The 24,156-nt window shown below is 35.8% G+C and overlaps 1 protein-coding gene across 1 annotated transcript in view; it reads right to left on the bottom strand.

The window, feature by feature from the left end:
* The window catches only part of Hat1 (histone acetyltransferase 1), a 46,270-nt gene extending 23,586 nt beyond the window's left edge, over window positions 1–22,684 (bottom strand). The window contains exons 1-4 of the mRNA XM_063259278.1: window positions 22,522–22,684; window positions 19,307–19,411; window positions 9,268–9,343; window positions 4,459–4,579 (exon numbers count right to left, since the gene is read on the bottom strand). Coding sequence (XP_063115348.1) covers window positions 4,459–4,579; window positions 9,268–9,343; window positions 19,307–19,411; window positions 22,522–22,528 — 309 coding nt within the window. The 5' untranslated portion in view covers window positions 22,529–22,684. The remainder of the gene's footprint in view (window positions 1–4,458; window positions 4,580–9,267; window positions 9,344–19,306; window positions 19,412–22,521) is intronic.
* Window positions 22,685–24,156: the final 1,472 nt, after the last annotated feature.

Raw genomic sequence — 24,156 nt, 5'->3', positions numbered from 1 at the left:
CAAAAATGGGCATCTGAAATGAACACACATTTCTCAAATGAAGAAATACAAGTGGCAAATCATGAAGACATGCTCAACATTACTGGTCATTCAAGAAATGCAAATTAAAACAACACTGAGATTTCATCTCACTCCAAAGAGAATGGCTGCCATCAAAAAAATCAACCAATACTAAATGTTGGTGGAGCTGTGGGGAAAAGGAACACTTTTCCACTGCTGGTGGGAATGTAGACTGGTGCAGCCACTGTGGAAATCAGTGTGGAGGTTCCTCAAACACTAGGATTAGAAGTCCTATTTAATCCAGTTATTCCCCTTTTGGGAAATATTGAAAATGTCAAGCCACAGTGATTTATGTGTACCCATGTTTATAGCAGCAAAATTGTTTTTTTTCTTTTTTTTTTTTTTTTACTTTAAAGAGAATAAAACCAAATGAGATAAAACAAAATAGAGTCAATCGAAACAAAAGGATGAACATGGTACATGACTTAAAAACAAAATACAAGGAGATCATATTGCCCTTTATCTTCAAAAGAATTGCCCACATCATCAGGCATAATAAAATCGAACAAAAGAGTACAGAACAAAATCAATAAAAACAAAATAGAGACATTATAGGACTTCAAAAGAAGATAATAGTAAAACCACAATGAGATCTTATTGTCTTCAAAGTAGTTGTCTACATCATCAGACTTGATACTATCAAACAAAACAGAATAGAATAAAATCAGTCAAAACAAAACAATGAAAGCAATACAGAGCTTCCAATCAAGCTAACAGGAAATCAAAAATGGTTACCATAATATATCCTGCTATCTTTGGAACAGCTGTCCATGCCATCAAATCTAATACAAGTAGACAAACTGAAACAGAATAAAACCAAACTAAAAAGAACAATGAAAACAACATGAGTTTCAAATCATAACAGATTAACAACAGCCACTGCCTTCCCTTTTTAAACAGTTCCTCCCCTTTCACTTTCACAGGATGTATTGTACATTTTGAACCCTACCAACTCCTTTAGATTTTATATTAGGGAGACAACCTGCTATTCACTCAAGTGACTCTGAACCTCTTTACCCCTGAGCATGATCTCAAGTTGTATCCGTTTACCTACAAGAGCCTCAAGGTAATCTTTCTTTATAGCTGAGTAGTTTTCCATTGTATAAAAGTTTCATGGCTTTCTAATCAATCTGCAGCTGATGGGGCAAGCTACTCCCACTTTTTTCTGGTTCCCTGTCACACAGAATAGTTTTCTCATCTTTGACTTTCAGTCTATAAACCCCCTTTTGGGTTAAATGTATTTATTATATAAAGCATACTGATGGACCCTATCTCTTGATCCACTCTACCTGTGTTTCTTTTTATTGGTGAATTGAGCCAATCTATATTAATGATTATGGCCAACCTTCTCTGCCTTATTTCTGCCATGCTATTTTTCTGCCGCTGGTTAACAGCACAATTTGTAATAGCTACATCTTGGAAACAACCGGGGCTGGGGATTTAGCTCAGCGGCATAAGTACCTGCCTTACAAGCAGGCAGTCGTGAGTTTGATCCCCGGTACCGATAAAAATGAAGAAGACCAAAAAAAAAAAAAAAAAAAACAATCTTGGAAACAACCAAAATGCCCATCAACTGCAGAATTGATAAAAAAGATGTCATATTTTTATATAATGGAGTATTACTCAGCTATAAAAAGGATAATCTTGAGGCTTTTATAGGTAAATGGAGGCAACTTGAGACCATACTCACAAGTGAAATAAATCAAACTCACATTTATAAACATCATAGTCTCCCTAGTATAAAAAATAAAAAAATCTGAAAGAGTAATAAGATTCAAAATATACAATAGATGTTATAATAATGAAAGGGAAAGAAAGTGCTCAAAAGGACAGCATTAGAATAGGGGAAAGGAGAAAAGAAAGAAAAAGATTATATGTATATTGGTAAACATAAAAATGTATATATGTATATGTATGCTAGACAGATAACTATACTACTAATCTCTTAGTTCATCAAAAATAAGTTTCTGCTGTCATTATTTGATTACTTTTGTCTAGATTTTGTAACCTGAGCAACTAGTTGAGATAACAATATGCAGTATACTAACTAGTGTTAATTCCCTTTTTTCTTTTCTGAAATTCTGTATCATTTCTATCCTTTTTTTTTTTTGTTTTGCTTTTTTAAAATAAAAAAAAAAATCCTCAATGAATCTTGTACAGCACAAGGAAAAATATTACCTGCATTTTTTGTAATACTTAGCTGAAAATCAGGTATGCTGGCACTTGCCTATGATTCAAGCACTTGAAAGGCTAAGGCAAGAGGACTGTTGTTAAGTTTGAGGCTACTTTGAGTCTCAACAGTGAGTTCAAAGCCTGCCTAAAAGACATGCTATCTTAAAAAGAAGAAAAAAAAAATCTAACTGGGCTTGGGCCTGGAGAATTTAATAATCTAATTTGATTATGGAAAAAGTCCATTTTAATAAATCTGTCTTAAATACTACTTTTCAAGCATCCTACTACCACAACTATTATACAGTATTACTTAGAATCACTTTCGTATCTGCAGAATTTTAGAAGTTCTTCAGCCTATCTTCATATTGTTCTCTCAATTCAAGCTAAACTTTGCAGCTTTGACTCTCAAAGCCTTTAGGTATCACTATAATGTCATGAGAATCACGGCATCAAACAGAAAAGGTCCTCCACAGATCCTCTCAGAGCCCTGCCCTGAGCTTGTTTAATGATGAAGTTCTGTGATTATCACGCCTAACCTCTTCAGCACTAGCCAGAGATTATCCTTGGCTTTCCTTCCAGAACACTTTTCTTACAGTTAATCTAATTCTGATATATTCAGCAATCTGAATGAGCTGAGAATTTCTCAAGACTAATTCTGGATCCTTTTGGCATACATAACAGTTCTTCTCTCAATTTACCTCTTTTCTTTTCATATTTACTATAAGCAGGCACACACCAGACGGCAAACTTTCAATAATCTACAATCAATCCTTACAAATTCTTCTTCATGAGACTTTCTGCCATTACACAAGGCTCTCCTTTTCTTCCATTTCCAAACACAAAGTCTTCATTTTCTTCTGAACCATCACAGAATTGCCTTTAAAGTTCACCCTTCTACCCAAAATCACGTTTATGGTAAGTGTACTACCTAAGATAACATAGGTTTTCTTCTAACTTTAGTCTAAGCCTTACCTTACAGTACTTTTGACATCTTTATTTCTACCTCAGTCTATTCAAGTTAATACATGTTTTTTCAAGGCTTGTACTCATTGGAAGTTATCTCTACATTTTAAATTACTTATTACAGCACCATTCCACTTGGTGGTACAAAAATGTCTGTTAGTTTCCTGTATTTGCTATAACAAAATCCTACAAACATGTTTGTTTACAGTGGACATTTATTCTCTGTCTGGAGGCAAAGTCTAAAGTCTGTATTACTGGGCCATTATCAAAGAGTCACACTCTCTTTTGAAAATCCATTACCTTACCTCTTTCAGCTCCGCAATAGCTATGCATCCTTGGATTGTGGCCACATCATTCTGTCTCTGTAGGAACACTGCACTGTCCTCTTCTGTCATCACATCTCCTTTTGCCTCCCTCTCTTTCATAAGGACATAGATGGTTGTGTTTAGGCTTCACCTAGATATTCCTAACTTGGTCACACTTGCAAAATGCTTTTTTTCCCCATATGAGGCAACACCTAAGCCTATCACAGAAGATACTTCTTAATATCTTCCTTTACCTTCATCTCCTTTTGAAAACATTACTTCAAACAGTGTTTTGTTTTGTTTGAGATAAGAGTCTTGCTATGTAGTTCAGGCTGGTCTTGAACTCACAACAAGTTTCCCGTTTCAACCTTCCAAATACTGGGATCACAGGTACTAAACAGTTTCATAATATAATCACCTTGATTATCTATGTTCATAAAGGAATACATTAGTAAAATCTGTGACATTAGAAATGCAGTGAGAAATTGGGTTCTACACAAAAGTAAAAGAAAATTTAGGTACTTCCATTTATATGAAAAAATATTAATTTCCATGTTTACAATCAAGACAAAACCTGGATCAGGCAAGGCAGTACACAATTTTAATTGAAGGTTGTCAAGAGGCTGAAGCAGGAAGATTGCAAGTTGAGATTTAAGGTCAGTCTGGACAAGTTAGCAATAATCTGTCTTAAAACTTAAAAAAATAAAAAGAGTTGATGGTATAGCTCAGTGGTGGAACATCCCTGAGTTTAACCCCCAGTACCACCAAAAGAAAAAAAAAAAAAAAAAAAAGGTGATTTTTAAAGAGAAGGTCCATCCAAGAAACAAAAAGGCTAAGGATCATGATCACAGGGTTAACTGAAATGATAGGGAGATAATATCTCAGTGACTAAAAACTGATCATGTGATTTTTAAAATTAATTCAACTAGAAAACAAATAAATGTATTTCTGTTCTTACCTCCACACAGTCAAAGTTCTCATCAACTTTAGATGCATATTCAACACGGAACATTGTTGACAGGCTACCAGCAATATAGTATAACAGGATCTTCAGACCCTTGTAACCAAAAGCAGTTTCACTAAAATAAGGTGGGGAAGAGTGGAATGAATTTTTTGCAGTCATTAAAAAGTATTAACTGTATATATAAACAAAAACTTGATTGATTATTCAGACTGTAAGCAGTATTTAATAATAATAAAACAAACATCCACCAATGAAACTATGCCTCAATTGCATCTATAAAGTAGAATAATAGGATCTAGCTCAGAAATACTATTTTGATTAAATGAATAAATTTTAAAAATTCAAAGTATTGACTAGCACTGTGTAAATACTCAATGTTAGACATTATTGTAACTTTTACATCTGTGGCAACTATTATTACTATGAAGCACTTAAAACAATACAAATGGTGGTAAAGTAGAACCCAACTAGAGAAGCCTAACACCTAGCCTTGGAACAGTCTTTTCAACTTATCGCTTATGTCTATCACTAACATCCATAGCTGTCTAAAGCAGTGATAACACCCATCTAAGTATATGCAAACCCTTCTATGAACATAAGATAATAGATCTGCAGCTGCCAATTTTTCCTTTATGCTCACTGCTATCATAACTTCTTCTTCTTCTTCTTTTTTTTTTTTTTTTTTGTCTTTTTCGTTTTTATCGGTACCAGGGATCAAACTCACGACTGCCTGCTTGCAAGGCAGGTGCTAAGCTTATGCTGCTGAGCTAAATCCCCAGCCCCTATCACAACTTCTTTTAATTCCACTTTTCAGCTTACAGAGTCTTCTAAAAAGTAAAGGAAAAAAAGTGAATTTTAAAATACATAGAACAAGTAAATCTACAAAGATAAAAAGTATTGACAGCCTGGTACAGGAGAGAACCAGAGTTGAGATTAGTGATGGTGACATAATGTGTTTATACCTCAAAAAAAGGTGTTTTGATGATCACTTAATACTGACTGATTGGTTGACTGTAGTATTGAGAATTGAACTCAGGGGGCTGGGGATTTAGCTCAGCGGCATAAGCGCCTGCCTTGAAAGCAAGCAGTTGTGAGTTCGATCCCTGGTACCCATAAAAAGGAAAAAGACAAAAAAAAAAAAAGAGAATTGAACTCAGAGAGTTGTATGCCCAATGCTCTTTATTTATTTTTACGTTAAGAAAGAGTCCTGCTAAGTTGTTCAGGCAAGATTTCATCTTGTTTGAGCCTCCTCTTAATTATTTAAAAAAATGAATTCTAGCTGGGCATGGTAGCACATGTCAGTAATCTCAGCACTTGGGAGGCTAACACAAAACTGCAATGTCAAGACAAGCCTGATGTACACAGACTGCAAGGCTGGTTTGTACTACACAGACACTGTTTAAAAAAAGGGGGGGGGGGCTGGAGGTTTAGCTCAGCGGCATAAGCTCCTGCCTTACAAGTAAAGTAGGCAGTCGTGAGTTCGATCCCCGGTACCGATAAAAAGGAAAAAGACAAAAAAACCAAAACAAAACAAAACAAAACCAACTAAATGAAACTCCTCCAAAACAAACAAACAATAGTAAGTTCTGACAGAAGACTACTTGAAAGAAGCAGTGTCTTTTCCAGATTTCTGTCTTAGGCAAAATAAAGTATAAGCACTCACCATTCCAGGAATTCTGAAAGTAATGTGCACAAAAAAAAAAAAAAAAAAAAGCAACAACAGCAGTCTCAAAGTCAATATCCTTTAGTTATAAGATAAAGGGTTATAACCTTTGCATTTTTTCTTTTTTGATGTTGGAGACTAAAGTAGGGCCTAGTGCATAAAAGGCAAGCACTCCACTACTGAGCTACATTTCCAGTCCTAGAAGAGATTTTTAAGGCGGTAGAAAGAAAATAAAATAAACATCCCTAAAGATAAAAATCTGAAGAGGACATAATTCATATTCTTATAATAAAACCTGTTTAAAATATGAAAGGTTGAAATTTCTTCATGAGTCTATATGCAATAAAATGTAATTACTAGTATTTAAAAAATACATAAAATGTCTAATCTGATACAATAATAATGAGAAATTCTCAGGAAATGTTATATATAGATATTTGCCAATTTAAAAACACATTGTCACTGTGCCAAAGATATTTTAATAACTTATTAAATAAGTATTTAATAATGCAGAGGAAAAGCCATTAATAGAAATACTTTAAATGTCAACTGTCTAAATCTTCTCCCCTACTATTCTGTTCTATAATATTTGCCAGTTTAAAACCACACTGTCAAAAAACAAAAAACACAAAGTCAGTGTGTTAAGATATTTTAATATCTTATTAAATAAGTATTTAATAATGCAGAGGAAAGCCATTAATAGAAATATTTTAAATGTCAACTGTGTCTAAATCGTTCCCTACTCTATAGAAATATTTGGCAGTTTAAAACCACATTGTCAAAAAACCACATTGTCAGTGTGTTAAGATATTTTGATCTTATTAAATAACTGCTTATATTTTAATCTTATGAAATAACTGTTTATTTCATAAGATATTAAATAATTACTTATTTAATAAGATATTAAATAATGCATAGGAAAAGCCATTAATAGAAGAACTACTTTAAATGTCGACTATGTCTAAATATCCTTTTCTACTACAACCAGGATTCCTTGGGAAACTGGTGGAGTTCAAAATAGACAAAGTACAAGATGAATCCAGAACATCTTATTGTACCACAGAGAAAAGCATCTCCAAAATGACGAGGACAGGGCCAGAGATATAGCTCAGCAGCATAAATGCCTGCCTGGCAAGCACAAGATCTTAAGTTTGATTCCTGGTACCAAAAACAACAATGATGAGGGACTCAAAAATTTATAAGATTGCTAGCTGCTTTATCTGTAATAATTTGGGCATCAAAATTAGTAACAATAATGAGTCTATTCTAACATAAACAAGTATAAGGAAAGTTCTTCCTAAAAGAATGAAAACTGATAAACTGTAGAAGATAGGAAGTTAGAAAATCACCCTTGTACAATCTCATCATAGTAAAATAATGATTCAGGCAAGAATCATTAATGAAGGGTCAGGGATTTAACTGAGCAGCATAAGCACCTGCCTGGCAAGCATAAGGTTGTGAGTTCGATCACTGGTACGGAAAAAAAAAAAAAGAATCATTAATGAATGCTAAAACTACTGGGTAACAGTACAGAATATTTTTCAGTCTGAGATTATATCCTTACAGATTACTTATAAATTACAAAGGAAAAATATTAACTTTACATTGAAGAAATCTAGCAGACTTCTCCAAACTAAGTGACCCAAGTTAACCAACAATGGAACAAGTTGACTTTGTAGACTTCCTATTATGACACTGGAGACACAAAACCATTTCTGCAGCAGTACTAAAAAATACACATTATCTGAATTCATAAGAAACTAATCGAAAAGAAGTGTTCTTCAAAACCCACATATACTCCAAAAAAAATGCCCATAATAAAAAAAGTGGCTAAAGAACTGTTTCAGATGAAAGAAAAATAGAGAGAGACAACAACTAAATGCAATATGACTCCTGACTGGATCCAAGATGCAGAAACCTTGTTATAAAAGAATTACTAGAAACCAACAGGCAACATTAGAAACTGAAACATTAAAAAAGTAATACTGTATAAAAGTTAAATTTCCAGGGGCTGGGGATTTTAGCTCAGGCGCATGAGTGCCTGCCTTGCAAGCACATAGTTGTGAGTTCGATCCCTGGTACTGATAAAAATGAAAAAGACCAAAAAAAGAAAAAAAAAAAGTTAAATTTCCTGATTTTGATCAATCTACTATGGTTAACATTCTTGTTTTTAAAAGATATGTATATACTGAAGAATCAGAAGTTAAGAGATTTTGAAACTTATTCTCAACTGGTTCAACAACAAAATGATAATATATTTACATAAGAAGAGAAAAAATGATTGCTGAATGTGGCTGCATGTGCCAATCTTGGAGAAGTAGGAGAATTGCAAATTCTAGCACAGCCTGGGTAACTGGTGACTTAGTGAGGCCTCATCTCAACATAAAAAACTTAAAAAGGAATGGAAATACAACTCATTGTGAATGCCCTAGGTTAAATGCCCAGTGTCACAAAACAAAAAAACAAACAAAAAAAGAATGATTCAAGAAAAGGTGACTAAAAAAGATGTCTGTAAAGGGTAAAAGACATTCAGTGTTTACTATATGTTCTTGTAACTGTCAGTTTGAACTTTTAAAATAAAAAATAAAGAAAATGGTAAATGACTACTCTAACAATGTAGTGAAGGTGAAAGAAATCAAAGGATGTGCTGAATACCCTCAGACTTATTCTCAAACTTACTTCTAAAAATAAATTTCTCTAACTGCTTACTCAATAACAGAACAACAACTGGAACTCTCTAGTTTTAGAGGAATAAGTATATGCTATACCAGAAGTAGTAAACAAAAAAGGAAGGAAAAACAAAACCAAAAAGTAGCAGTGATGTAAGTAGGGGTTTGGCTGACTGAATCTGAACTCCAGCCATTCATATCTCCTTAGGCAGTTACACAATTACCACACATGTACAGAGTAACAAATTTAATACACAGCTAACACTGCTGTGAGAAAGTAAACAAGATAATGTGTTCATAGTACTAAACTAGACTAGTATCTCAATGTAAAAAATACTATTCTGTATTTTATATTTAAAATATTTATATTTTAAAACAAAGTACATGAAAAACAGTAATAACAAAAATAAAATCTAACTTCCAAACCTAAAAGAATGGAATTTTGTTGTGTTTTACCACAATGTTACTTACTCATCCCCAAAGAGTTGATGGGTATATTCAGGAAAGAAAGTTCTAATGTCATTCTCAAGATCTTCAGGAAAACGAACTGTTCAAAAGAATAAAAAATATATTAAAGATATTTCCAAAATTTCACTACAATTAAGATGCAACCAACATTTTTTCTTACATAAAATGTCATTTCTTCATTATAATTTATAGTGCAGTCTCATATCAATGAACAGTAAAAATTAGAACATTATTTCAAAGCCTCAGCTTCAAAACCCCTAAAGAATTAAAAGACTAGATATGACAGAGGTACCTGACTTTTTTATAAATAAATTTACACACAACATAAATAGAAAAAAAAAGTACTCAGATAAGAAAAACTACATCATTTAGGAAGTGAACACAGAATACTGTATGGAACATTCTGAGCACAAGCTGGGGATTTAGCTCAGTGGCATAAACGCCTGCCTTGCAAGCGTGTAGTCGTGAATTCGATCCCTGGTACCGGTAAAAAAAAAAAAAAAAGAAGAACCCCAGTTTGATGAAGCTCTTATCACATCATGTTTTTTGACTGCAAGAGGACATTTATGTTGTTCTCAGTCATTTTTTCCCCCTATTACAAATTATATTGTGGACTCCTCCTGTAAGCAACCTGAGGTGACCTGTAAAAATGGCTTGCTACTTCCTTGACCCAGAAAATCCCACAAAATCATGCAAATCAAGAAGCTCTAATCTTCCTGCTCACTTTAAGAACACCTGTGAAACCATCCAGGCCATCAAGGTTATGCATACCCAAAAGGCCACCAACTATGTGAGGTATGTCATATTAAAGAAGCAATGTGTGCCATGTTGTTATTACAATGGTGGAGGTGGTAGGTGTGCCCAGGCTAAACTGTGGGGCTGGACTCGGGGTCAGTGGCCCACAGAGTGCTAATTTTTGCTGCACATGCTTTAAAAATCTAAAGAATAATGCTGAACTTAAAGTTAGATGTAGACTCTCTGGTCACTGAACATATACAGGTAAACAAAGCACCAGGATGCACCACCCTACTTACAGAGCTCGGGGCTAGATTAACACATACATGAGCTCACCCTGCCACAGTGAGAGGATCCTTACTAAAAAGAGACAGATTACTTCTAACCAGAGGAGGAAGTTGCACAGAAGAAAAAGATATCCCCAAAGAAACTGAAGGAACAAAAACTTAAGGCATGAGAATAAATTAACTATAAAATAAATGCAAATAAAAGTAAAATAATGATGATGATGATGATGATGATGATGATGATGATAATATTGCAGGGTTGGGGATATAGCTCAGTGGCAAAGTCCCTGCCTCGCAAGTGTAAGGTCATGAGTTCAATCCCTAGTACCAAAAATAAATAAAAAAAAATAATGTTGCATGGGCTGGGCCTATAAGTTGCTGGTAAGATGCTTGAAAGAGGCACTGGGTTTGATTCCCAGCACTGGAAAACAGCCAAGCAGTGCTGCAATGACATCTTTTTCACATGTTACTGTACCTTCACAAGTATATACAAAGAAGAAGTAGAAAAATAAGAGTACTGAATTAATTTTATGAATACTGCTTAAGTATCCTCTATACATGTCCTAAAAGTTTATATACCTACCAGGAGCGATTTAAACTCTGTTTCCAATAGATTCAAGAATATTCCTGTACCCTCAGTTTTAATTTCTATCAATCTAAGATGGAAATGGTTTTTTTCAAAATTTTTACTGCTTATTGTGAGTTCTGACACTGTATTAGTAGACTTTTCCTGATATTATCTTATGAAGAAAAACTATCAAAAAGTCCTTAAACAACTGAACAATGAAAAGATAAGCTATAGATGAAAAACTTGTAAGTCTTTATAGTCAGTTAAGTCATTCGCTGGGTTACAAAGCAGATAATTAATTTATAGAAATACTGTACAGCTATTTTTTCACTGTAAAGATCTGGTAATCATTACCCTTGCAAGTGATTTAACAATACTGCTCACGGAGGGTCAGAGGAACATTATATGCCTACTGATTTGATGCAACATGAAGCACACAGTATCACCTGTGACGTTTCCTTATCAAAAATATTTTTCCTACAAAATTATTTATCTTTCAATTTATAGGAAATACAGAGGAGAAACAAGTTAACGCCAAAGGAAATGGATGATGTAGATTTGTCTCATAATTTTATGTTTTGACTTTACTCATCCAAATAAATCAATGGCCAGAAATGGGACACTGGAGGTAGGGGAAAAGGACTTTCTAGATTGAAAGAGATTAAAGAAACATTACAACCAAATACACTCACATGGCGTTTAGAAGCCGAGGCAGAAGGGCCGAAAATACCATCCCAACATGGGCAATTCAGTGACTCAGCAAGACTAGCTCATTATTAAAAATAAAAATGACTAGGGATGTAACTCAGCACAAAGGCTCTGTGTTAAATCCTCAGCACAGACAAAAGTGATATAACCCTACTTATGATAATTATTTCTACAATTGACCTTTTTTTATTTTAAAGGGAAAAAAACAGAAAAATCAAGAAACAACAAAGTAACAATAGCAAAATGACAACAATCAATAGCAATATAGGCTTTCAAATAAAAATCAATAGCAATATAGGATTTCAAATCAAGATGATAGGAATTTAACCATGATTGTTATTTGCATATTATTGTCTTCAAAACAGTTGGTCAGGTTACCAGATACAGGCATGCAAAATTAATCAAACAATATTAATTTTCCTTTGAGCATGTTTTTTTTTTTCCTTTTATTATATCCACTGTAACTTTTGAATCTTATTTACTCTTTTGGTTTCTTACACTAATGAGACAATATAGTGTTTACACATGCAAGTCCAATTTATTTCATTTTTGAGTGTGGTTTCCAGTTGTATCCATTTATCTATAAAAGCCTCCAGTTTATTGTTCTTTACGGCTGAGTAGTATTCTATTGTACAAAAATATCACAACTTTTTTATCCATTCCTCAACTGATGGGCATTTGGGTTGTTTCCAACATAGGCTATTAAAAATTTTGCAACTATAAACATAGGTGCATATATGTTGCCATGGCATAGTATCTTCAGTTCTTCTAGAAAATATCCAGAGGGGGAACAGCTACGTCAAATGCAACTTTTATTCCTAGTTTTTGAGGAATCTCCACACTAATTTCCGTAGTGTTTATACCAATCTACACTCTCATCAACAGAGGAGAAGGTTTCCTTTTTCCCTACAGCTCCTTCAGCATTTCTTATTGGTTGATTTCTTGATGTTGGCCATTCTTCCTGGAGTGAGGTGATACATCAGTGTTGCTTTAATTTGTATTTCTTGGATGACTGATGATGTTGAACATTTTTTTTTCACATATTTACTTGCGATTTGTATTTCTTTATCTGAGAATTGTGTATTCACTTCAGATGCCCATTTTTGGATTGGGTCTTTGAATTTGGGGGGCCTTATTTTTTTTTCAATTTTTTATATGTTCTAGATATAAATCCATTGTCTGAGGGACAGTTGGCAAAAATCTTTTCCCAATCCATGGGTTTTCTTTTTACTCTGTTGATGATTTCTTTCAATGTGTAGAAACTTTCTAATGAGATACCAGTTGTTCATTGTTTGAACTTCCCATGCAGTTTGGTTTTTATTTATGAACTCTTTGTCTACCCCTATGTCCTCAAGATTTTTACCCCTACCTTGTCTTCCAATAGATTTAAGTGTTTGTCTTAATATTTAGATCTTTGATTCATTTTTACTTTAGCTTAGTGCATAGCATGGGTCTAATTTAAGTCTTCAGCCTGTAGAAAGCCAGTTTTCCCAGCACCACTTATTAAAGAGGCTATCATCTGAGGCTATCACTGAGAGCAGTGAACATGTTTGGCCTCTTTGTCAAGGATAAGGTGGCGAGTGTGTTTGTAGTTGTGTCTTACAATCAGCCTTCTTCAAGTGCCTCGATCATGAAAATTAATGAAGTTTTTCTCCATGAAATGTGGTCCACAGAAAACAGAAACTTAATATTGGTAAGTACGAGTGCAGACCTAAATCAATCTGACACACATATATGAGAATATGCACCAAGTGCAATCTCTCTCGTAGACATCAGAAACATCAATCTTTTTAAAGTCTTTACATTCAGTTTTGGTAGTAAAGCAAGTAAAAAGAAAACAAACAAACAAACAAAAAAACAAGCAGCTCCAAATGTAAAATAGGAAAATGACTAAACAAATTATAGTAAACACAAAGGCCAATCATTAAACATCATGTTTTTGAGAAACATGATGACAGAAAAATGTTCATGATGCATCAGTTAGTTATGATATGGTAATAGCAATTTTGTAAGAAGAAATAATAAAAATGAAGGCTGGGGATTTAGTTCAGCAGTACAGCACCTGCCTGACAAGCACAAGATCCTGAGTTCAATTCCTGGTACCCACCACAAAAAAAAAGAATATAAATGAATATATAATTAAAAATATTAGAAGGAAGCACTAAATTATAATACAGCAGTAGTTAGAATGATGAATTACAAGTAACTTTCATTGCTCTTTTGTACTTCCAAAAATATTTGCAAAATATGTGCTACTTCAATGAGCAGAAAATATGCAATATGAGAAACTGAAGAGCTGGGCATGGTGGGACACTGCCTGAAATCCTAGCGCTTAGTAAGCTAAGCTTAGTAAGCGCTTAGTAAGCCTCATGAGTTGAGGGCCAGCCTAGACAATATAATAAGTTCAAGGTGAGCTTAAATTACACAGCAAGACCCTGTCTGAAAAAAATGAAAGAATGAATGAACAGACAAATGAAAAAGTGAGTGAGGAAAGGAGGGAGGGGAAGAGAAAGAGAAAGAGAAGGAAGGAAAGAGATAGAAAAAAATACTTTAAAGTACTAAAACTTTTCCTTCCAGGAAAACCTGCATCACTCACAGTTTTGGAGGAAAACAGAAGCTCAGAGCCTGGAATACAAAATGATACCCATTGCTATACAGAACATAGGCTTACAATGAATCCTCCTTTTGAACCTATGTCCTATTGTTTCTATGACTATACATAAAATTCTTATACAACCTAATTCTCAGTGCTCTGGAGTCTTTGGAGAGACAAAACACATTTTGAAAAAAGATACAGTCTATATGCCTGTTATGAATTAAAAACTGGTGGTCAACTTAACACCAGCTGTTAAATCAACAAGGTGCTGAGTATAGATGTCCCAGTGGAGGAAAGTTGCCAGCATAAATAGAGACACAGAGAGGAAGAGCATAGTGTACGGGTTTTCCTAAGTATTGTTATTTGGAGCTGTTGGTTCTCCTTGAGGAACTTGTCAGGCTGGCTTCCCCAATATGTATTCAGCCATTATCATTAGAGGAGCTCGGGACCAAGTCACTGACAATGACTGCAGTTCACTTTGAAGGAGCTCTGGTCCTTACTTTGAGCGTGACTTCCTGGCTCCTGAGGGGAAGATGTGTGCTGTTTAATCTCCAGGAGAAGCTTGTCACCCTGGCTTCCTGACGTGTACTTGGCTGTTCTCATCGTCAGAGGGCTAGGGAACTCACTGTTGCTGAGAATGGCTGTGGTACTTTTTAGGGGAGCCTTGGTCCTTTTTTTGAGTGTTGTTTCTTGGCTCCAGTGTAAAACTCTCAGCCCACTGGCACAAATTCTTCACACTGCTGACATACTTTCTAGTTTCCACCACTGACTGTTGAGCTTTCCAGAGCAGATCCGTAAAACAGACTTGCATGAGTCATTGTCATGGGCTCTAGACCTCCATTTGGACTCTTGGGGGGCCCTGTCATGGGCTCCAGATCTTTTGCTGGATTCATGCAGGGCACTGCTGTGTGATCCAGGCCCTTGGCAGGATTTTCTAGGTCTTTAATGTTGTGGACAGATTTTCTGCACTTTTTTGTATTTAATTCTGGGGGTCCATCATAAAATATAAATTCTGTGTCCTGTATATGTAATTGTTCTCCTTGCAACCCCTAACTACAACAATGACTTATTAGCCCAAAGCCAAATTAAGAAATCACCAAAGTACATTAATTTAATTAACTTGAAAAGTCTGATGACTACCTAAAAATACAACGTACACTCAAGTCTGTCAATGCATGTTCATAAGGTTCATATAAATAGATTCTAACCTTCGAGCAGCTTCACAGCTTTGGCCATACATTCCCAAAGTATTTAACTGTATTTCAGATTACATCTAAATTTTTCTACATGAGGTATTAGTATTTTGACAACACACTTTCCCTTAACCACACAATTTACAAGTTTATTTAAAAATATATAGGCTGCCTCAGTGTGCTGCAACATGCCCATCAACATCACTGACTTGCAATATTAGCAGTTTCAATATTACAATGTACACTGGAGACACCCTAATTAACTCCATTATACTCTTTATTGAATTCAAATTCCAAAATCTGGACTAAATGAGATAGAACAAAGTTCTGTGGATTAAGATGGCCTGCTTTCACTAATATAAGTAACATTAATAAGCAACAAACTTACCTAGTACTCAAACTTTAGCTACAAAATACCACTTTGCATTTAAAAAAAACTCAAAGCTCCATGGAAAAATAACTTAATTCTAGAGATTAGGTGGAGACAACAGTGAGCATGCACCATCTATTTTCAAGATAATCAACCAAAGAATGAAATAATCAAACAATCAGAAACAAGTAAAAAAAAAAAAAAAAAAAAAAAGACACAAGCCACCCCAAAATGGGTTCCCACTGGCTAAGTCAATGACAATTTGAGAACAGTGACAGTAACAGGTTACAATCCATTAAATAAAATAGGATATAAAGGAATGGAAGTTAGATGAGAAACTAATATAGTGCAATGAAATCCGAGCACCACTTTTGGAATACTCCTCCAAAAGACTTATGACCTAAAATAAACAATAAGCAAACATCATATCATCCTCAAGTAAGAGACATTATGCAAAATAATTGGCCTATAATCTTTGAAAGTGTCAAGGTCGTGAAAGTGAAGTCTGCTTCAGTTTGAGGAAGCCAAAAAGAGATACCACAAACAAATGCAAGTTCCAATTCAAATCCAAAGAATACCAGAGGTTGGCAAATGGGGGTGGTGGTGGTGGTGGAATTTGTTGCTTATCTGTTAAAACTTTCTGTTCGAGGTGATAAAAGTTTTGAAAATAATGGTGATGGAACTACATTCACTGTTTGTCACCTAACTGTACTTAAAAATTGGTAAAATGAAAGCTGAGCATGGTGGTACACACTTGTAATCCCACCACTTAAGAGGCTGAGACAGATGATTACAAATTCAAATCAGAATGGGATACATAATTTGAGGAAAATGAAAAACAGCATACACAGTGGTATGGTGCAAAACCATAATCCCAGCACTTTGTAAGGGCTGAGTCAAGAGGATCACAAGAATCCAGCCTGGGCAGTTAGCAAAACTGGGTATCAAAATAAGAGGAGGAAGGAGATCTAGGGATACAACTCAGTACGAAGTGTTCACTCCCTAGTACTACACACACACACACACAAAAAAGTTTCTGGCATTCAGTGAGTAGAGACTAGAAATAGGATGTTAAGCATCATACAATATATGGGATATGGAAAAAAAAAATTAACCCAAAATGTCAACAGTTCTGACGTTGAAAAACTCTGTCCTAGCGTATCAATTTCTACTTACACATTCTATCAACATATAAGCAGATAAAGGTATGTAAATGGATATACACAGAAGAAAGTATCAAAATCCCCAAAAGGGTATACTTATAGGGTAAGTATACCCAATAGATGCATTATAAAATTCAAGAGATCTACATATAGTCACAAAGAATATTTAAGACATTGTAAACTTAAATAAAAAGCAGCTTGTACAAGATTCTTAGTTTTAGAAAATAAATTACTGTATGCATAGAAAAATCCAGATCAATTATTTACTGTGAGGGTTCAGGGGATTACCTTGTCACTTTCCTTGTTAAGTTTGCATGCACTGTTTTCTAAAATAGCAGCTGGCATTTACTATTTTCTTTTCTTTTTGAAGCAGAATCTCTCTATATAGTGCACTGAACTTTTTTATGTAGCCCAGACTGGCTTCAAACTCACAGCAGTCCTCCAGCCCCAGCTTCCTAAGTGCTGTAATTACAGGTGTACACAACGGTGTTGGGCCATTTACTATTTTCTATAAATTAAGTTAAATAATTATAGCTTCATGTTTAACCTCTACAACTACTATGAAGTACTATTAACTCCATTTTACAAATGAGAAAACTGACAAATGGAAGAGGCAAGATTCATGAGTATATATTTTTCCACTTAAGTGTACAATTAAAGAACATTTAGTTGTACCACAATCTATTTTAAAACATTTCTGTCACCACGAAAACCTTCATGCCTATTTGCAGTTATTCTCTGTTTCTATCTCCAATTCTAGACAACCGTTAATCTACTTTGTCTTTATGGATTTGTCTTTTCTCAACACTTCATACAAACAGAATCATACAATACGGTGTTTTTGTCTGGTTTCTTTCATTTAACATGTTTCTGAAGTGGTAGATATCAGAATTTCATTCTTTTTTATTGTCAAATGGTATTCCATCAGCCAGGTGTGGCGTGCACACCTGTAATCCTAGCATTCTGGGAGGCTACACAGCAGGAGGATCAGAAGTGTGAGCCTAATCAGGTGATTAGCAAGACCCTATCTTAAAATTTTAAAAAGAAGTAGGGATGTAGCCTAATACAACAGGACTAAATTTAATTCCCAGCCCTTGCCCCTCCACCCAAAAAAATACCATATACTTTACTCAGTTACCAGTTGATTCAAATTTGGCTGTCTAAATTTTTTTTCACTACTGCAAATAATGCTCCTACAAATACTCACAGCCTAGCTGTTATATAGATACAAGTTTTTTTCATTTTTCTTGGATAAATACCTAGGAGTGGAACTGGTAGGTCATAGAGTTAATGTATGTTTAATTTTTAAAAAGAATCTGCCCAATTGTTTTCTAAAGTAGAACATTTCATGTTCCCACCAGCATTATGAGTATATCTGTCCCAAATCTCACCAACACTTGATACTGTCTATTATTTGTATAGGCTTTTGCCTATACTTTTTTTAAGCAAAAGTAGAGCATACTATAGGGACACCTGCATATTCATGTTTACTGTGACACAATTCATAGTAGCCAAGATATGGAACCACCCAGGAGCCCATCAACAAAAAATGAGAAAATGTGCTAATGGAACATTATGTATCCATAATGAATAAACTTTTGTCACTTATATAAAAATGGATTGATCTGGAGACCACCATGTTAAACAACAATAGCCAGACTCAAGATAAATATCTTAAGTTCTCTCTAATGTGTAATGAAAAAAAAAAAAAGATGACAAGAAAGTTAAAGGCAGGGTCCAGGATATAGCTCAGCAGTACAGGACCTGCCTGGCAAGCCCAAGGTCATGAGTATGATACCTGATACCAAAAAAAAAAAAAAAAGAAAGAAAAGAAAAGAAAGAAATTTAAAGGCAGGCTTTTTCTAGACAAGAAAAGGATAAGGGGAGTGTGAAAGCGTTTATGCCTGGGCAGTAGCAGGGAGACAGATATGATCAACATATGTTATATACACTGAAACCGCCCACATACACAGTGTGAAACTAGCAGAGAGGATGGGGCAAGGGAGGTGATAGGGGTGAAAATGTGCCCACAGATCACTAAAGTTCCTTATGTGCATGCATAAATCTCCCAAATTGAAACTCATTAATCTATAAGCAATATCTATTAAAAGGATGTGGGAAAAAAATTAAAAGATTTCTGTCCAAATACAAAAAAAAAAAAAGAACAATTTCTTACAGAGCTAAGATCACAAATACATCACTTTTTGTTACATCTTCCCAACATGCTTAACTTTGCCATCTCTCAAGACTCTGACATAAATCAAGATTTTTTCACTTAAGTAAAATCTGAACATGTTCAATGAATGTGGAAATCTGTATTTACACAAATAACTATTTTTATGTACAATTCTTCTTAAAATTCAGAAAGATACATACATACACATACTATACACATATTATCACTTGGAAATGGCATACATACCTAATTTTAGTTCAATTGCTGTGTTGGTGTTACATTTGTACTCTGCCAGTTTCTTCTCTACTGCACTCTTGTATTCTACCAAAAATTTCTCCATAGCACCAAATCCTAAGGGAAAAAGTTTCTATAATGTTTGGTTGCAAAAGATTCAAACAAGGGAACATACAAGTAGAGCTTTTTGTTTCTGTTTTTGTTTTCTGGGTCTTCCGGGGGAGGGTGGTACTGAGAATTTAACTCAGGGCCTTCAAACAGAGCTACATCCCCAGCCTTTTTTAGTTTTTATTTTGAGAGAGGATCTCACTAATTCACTGAGTTGCCCATGCTGGGCTTGACTTGCAATCCTCCTGCTTTAGGTTCCCAGATTGCTGGCATTAGAGGTGTGAGCCACCGTGCCAGGCTACAAGTAAGATTCTTATTAAAAGTGGGACAATAGATCACAAAAGTAAAGGTCATTTTCTATATATGTCTCAATAAATGAACCCAAAAAACACCTTTGAAGTTTATAGACTAGGAATAGTTTGCATAAACAAACCTGAAAATTAATATACTACTGAGTTGCCAAACATCTAATCCTGACACAAATTATTTGCTAGGAATTATACCCTTTAAAAAAGAAATTTAGGGCCAGGGATGTAGCTCAGTGCCATAAGCACCTGCCCGACAAGCACATGGTCCTGAGTTCAATCCCTGGTACCAAAAAAGGAAAAAAAAAAAAAAAAAAAGGTTGGGGGCACCGAAGGTGTAGCTCAATAGTACAGCATATGCTTAGCATGCATGAGACCCTGGATTCAATCTCTAGTACCAAAAAAATTAATGTGAAAAATAATTTTTAAAATGAAAAAATAATGCTACAGTGTCGCTGCTTCTATTATCAGACATAAGAAACCAAGAATGTCCTTCAATAATTACAATAGCATTTTGTTTCTAATACTGAACAATTCTACCCAGAGAGATGTAAAACAGTTATTAAAAAACTGATGAAATAGAGATTATCTCAAAAAGGATACAGAACCAACTGGTAACCATAGTTAGCACTGAGATAAGAGAGGATCGGGGACAGGGCAAGAAGGAAAAAGCTTTCCATTATATTTTACAAAAAATTGTTTTTTTGTCATGTATGCATGGTTATAAATGTGGGCAATTAGAACCACCAAATGGTTTTATTACATAGTAGATACCCATCATAGATATACCAAGTAACACCAAAATAAACCATTATCAAGAGAAAACTTCCAGGTAGATGACAATAAATCTCCTTGGCAAAATGATCATAAAAATTCAAGAGGAAAAAGTCAGCTGTGAGTGGTGCTATAGGCCTGTAGTCTGAGCTACAGGAGGCAATGGTAGGAGGAGGAGTGCTAGACCAGCCTGATGAATGTAACAAAATCTCATCTCAAAAAAGAAAAAACAAAACAAAATAAACCTCACAGGCAGAACACAGGAAAGGAACACAAGTCATAAACTTCAAAAACTGGCTAAGGAAATATAGTTCAGTGGCATAAGCGCCTGCCTAGCAAGTGCAAGGTCCCGAGTTCAATTCCCAGTACCAAAAAAAAAAAAAAAAAAAAAAAAAGTTACGCCAGGGATTTAGCTTAGTGGCATAAATGCCTGCCTGGCAAGTGCAAAGTCCTGAGTTTGCTCTCTGGTACCAAAAAAAAAAGTGGCTACCATAAACACATACCGTTTAAGGCGGTATACGTTAAAGATTTGGAAACAGAACTCCTGGATTCAAATCCAGGCTTTCCAAGCTTCACCATTATTACCTTATTACTTACTTGTTTGTGAACTAGAACACATTACTAAGACTCTCTGAGCCTAATCTATAAAATGAAGACTATGGAACCTACCTCAAGGAATTTACACAACCTAAGCAACACAATCTCTTATCATGTGTGAAATCATAACTTAATCCCCAGTTTTGTGGGTTTTGGTTTTTTTTTTTCTTTTGTACAGGGGACTTAGCACTGGGCATGGTTCCACCACACCTTTCCTAAACCTGAGGTTTTAAATATGAAGCTAAATTGATAAAAACATGCCTGCTTACAAAACTGCAGGTAACATGGTGTGGTAGTGCATGCTTATAATCCCACCATTCTAGGAGGCTGAAGGTGGAGGACGCAAGTTTGAGCTCAAGCTGGAAGACTCACTCTCTTTCAAAAAAAAATTACAAAATAAAAAGGGCTGGGGCTTCAGCTCAGTGTGGAGGCCCTGGGTTAGGTCCCCAAAACCAAAAGCGGCCACAAAAATAAGTCGAAGGACACCCAACTATTAAGTGGTGGAACTCTGATGTAATTCTTAGAAATATGTACATATGGTACATACGTTTCCTCTCTTTTGTGGTACCAGCATACCCCAAAAATCTGACTGAACAGTCCTTCCTTTAACATCTGTAGAGTATATGCCATAGTTCAACTATTCAGCATATTCATAAAAATGAAATACTTAAGATACAGTGATAACTGCATCGGGGGAAAATAATTAAAATTGCCCATCACCTCAAAAAAGATGTGTAATTTGAAAAAATAAACACACCAACAGCCTCAATACAAGTACAGTGCAATAGCAGTTTTAAGTGATTAAACGTTGTAAACTGAAGATAACACAAAGTAGAACACAACAGATTATAGTGGCCCTCTGAAAAAGAAGTTTAGATAAGTAAGGTGCGCGAACGTCGCGCCTTTCACAGAACACCTAACTATGATCCTAGGGACCCTAAGACAGTTCCGCACTCTGTCCAGAGCTTGTCCTAGTGCAGGGCGAGGCTGCTGCAGAGCGCTAGCTGCGAGGCTGGCTGTAGTGGAAGGTGGGAAGAGATCGGGAGGAAGATCTGAGCTTTAAAATCAGTAGGCGGGGAGGGGGGAGGGGGGACAGCACCAGATGTAGAAGAGCTGAGGCCGCCAAAGGGAGGAAGAAAAACAGGCCCAAGGCTTCTGGCACTTTCCAAGCCCAAAGCGAGAGACGCTCAGCCAGGCGCCTGGCCCTCGCTGGGGTCGGGTCGCTCGCAGAGCGCGGAGAACCCTGAGCAGATGGGGGCGGGGGCGCGGACTCCGCGACCAGCAGCTCAACTCAAAGAGTTCCAGGCTCCCCGGCCAAAGCAGGCCTTCTGGAAGCCAGGCGAGAGCCTGAAAGTTCCAAGCGGGCACTGTCACCGCTGTCTCGGCGTTCTTTCCCGTATCTGCCCACCTCCTCCCCTTGGTAAACTTTTCCCGGGAACTTACCCGCCATTTCCGAGCTGCGAGCACCCGCGGCCGAGGAAGGACGAATCAACCCGCGCGCTCACGGGCCGGAAGTGACAGCACTGCTTGACGCCTTTCTCCCGCCCATCCACAGCGAGACGTTAGCCAATTAAAGGCGGAATTTTGAGGCGCCCAAGGGCGAAAGCGCCTCCAGAGGCGGGGCTAACGCAGCAAAGAATGCGCGGACCGTTGCCTAGCCACCGCTGGTGCAGTCAGTTAGTGGGACTTACTGCGTTGGAAAGATTTTAGGCCTGAGGAGAGTTTCTTTGGAGTGTATTTGGTTAAAATCAGATACGTTAAGAGTGTTTTCCATCGCCCCTCTCCTGACGTATTCTGGAGACTGGTTGAAAAACTTTCCCCTTGACCTGGGTTGTAGACGCAAACACCTGATCCCTGGCATAGCTCAGCGGTCAAGCGCTTCCCCAGAAGGACTGGGTTGATCCTAGGACGACCAAAAAAAAAAAAAAAAATTAAGTGGACCTTAGCTGTAGTTTTACCTATCTAAAATGTAGGATTTGGCTTCAAGAGATATTTTTCTTATTTTCAACTTTGGCCATAAATACTTTTGCCATGTTTCCTTTTATTTTTGGTGCTAAGCATTGAATGCAAGGCCTTGTACATGCTAACCAAGCGCTCCTTTATGCATTTAACTGTATATAGTGTAATATTTACTTTGCTTTCCACTCAGGGTTGCTAGGCAACCATTTAGCTCACTGAAATGGTTCCATAAGAACACCTCAAGTGGCTGTGATTTAGTCTTGAATTTCTGAAATCCCGGTGATTTGCACTACCTGGAGTACTGGAGATTGAATCCACTACCTTGTGCATGCTAGGCAAGTGCTTTACCACTGATCTACACTCCCAGCTTTTTACTTTTTGAGACAGTGTCTTTTTTTTTTTTTTTTTTTTTTAGGTTTTATTTAAGGAGAAAAAGAAAAGAAACACAGAAAAAGGGTACAAGTTATACAGAATTTCAGGAAAAATAAACAGTAGGAAATCACTAATTAATAGATTACATATCTTAGAAATAGTTATTCAATTTACAAAATTAAAGCATATAAAGTGGACATTCAAACAGTGAGATTGCAAACAGTTTGTTCAATGATCCAACAAAATTCAGTAATATGGTTATCTATCTTATACACTTAAATATACATGCAGTTATATCCTTTAGAGCACTTTCTTTTCCTTTCCTTTGTACAATGGCAATTACACATTTTGGGTTTTATTACTCCCACAGTTCTTATTAATTTTTTTTGAAGAGAGTAAAACCAAATGTGACAGAACAGAGTCAGTCAAATCAAAAGGATGGACATACTAGATAATGTAAAAACAAAATACAAGGTGATCAACAATGGTTACCATACTGCCTCTTGCTATCTTAGAAAGAATTGCCTATATCATCAGTTATAATAAAATTGAACAGAACAGTAAAGAATAAAACCAAAACATTGGAGACATTACAGGACTTTAAAAGAAGATAATAATCAACCAGAATGGGCCTCATAATAAAATCTTATTGTCTTCACAGTTGTTGCCTATACTTTCGAACTTGGTACTATCAAGCAAAGCAGGATAGGGGAAAATCAGTCAAAACAAGATGGTGAGGGCAATACA

Source organism: Cavia porcellus, unplaced genomic scaffold (genome assembly GCF_034190915.1).
Source record: "Cavia porcellus strain 051 isolate PalLab524CR breed Dunkin Hartley unplaced genomic scaffold, mCavPor4.1 scaffold_12, whole genome shotgun sequence".
Taxonomy (NCBI): domain Eukaryota; kingdom Metazoa; phylum Chordata; class Mammalia; order Rodentia; family Caviidae; genus Cavia; species Cavia porcellus.
The sequence above is the reverse complement of the archived record's forward strand: the minus strand, read 5'-3'. Positions and strand labels throughout refer to the sequence as shown.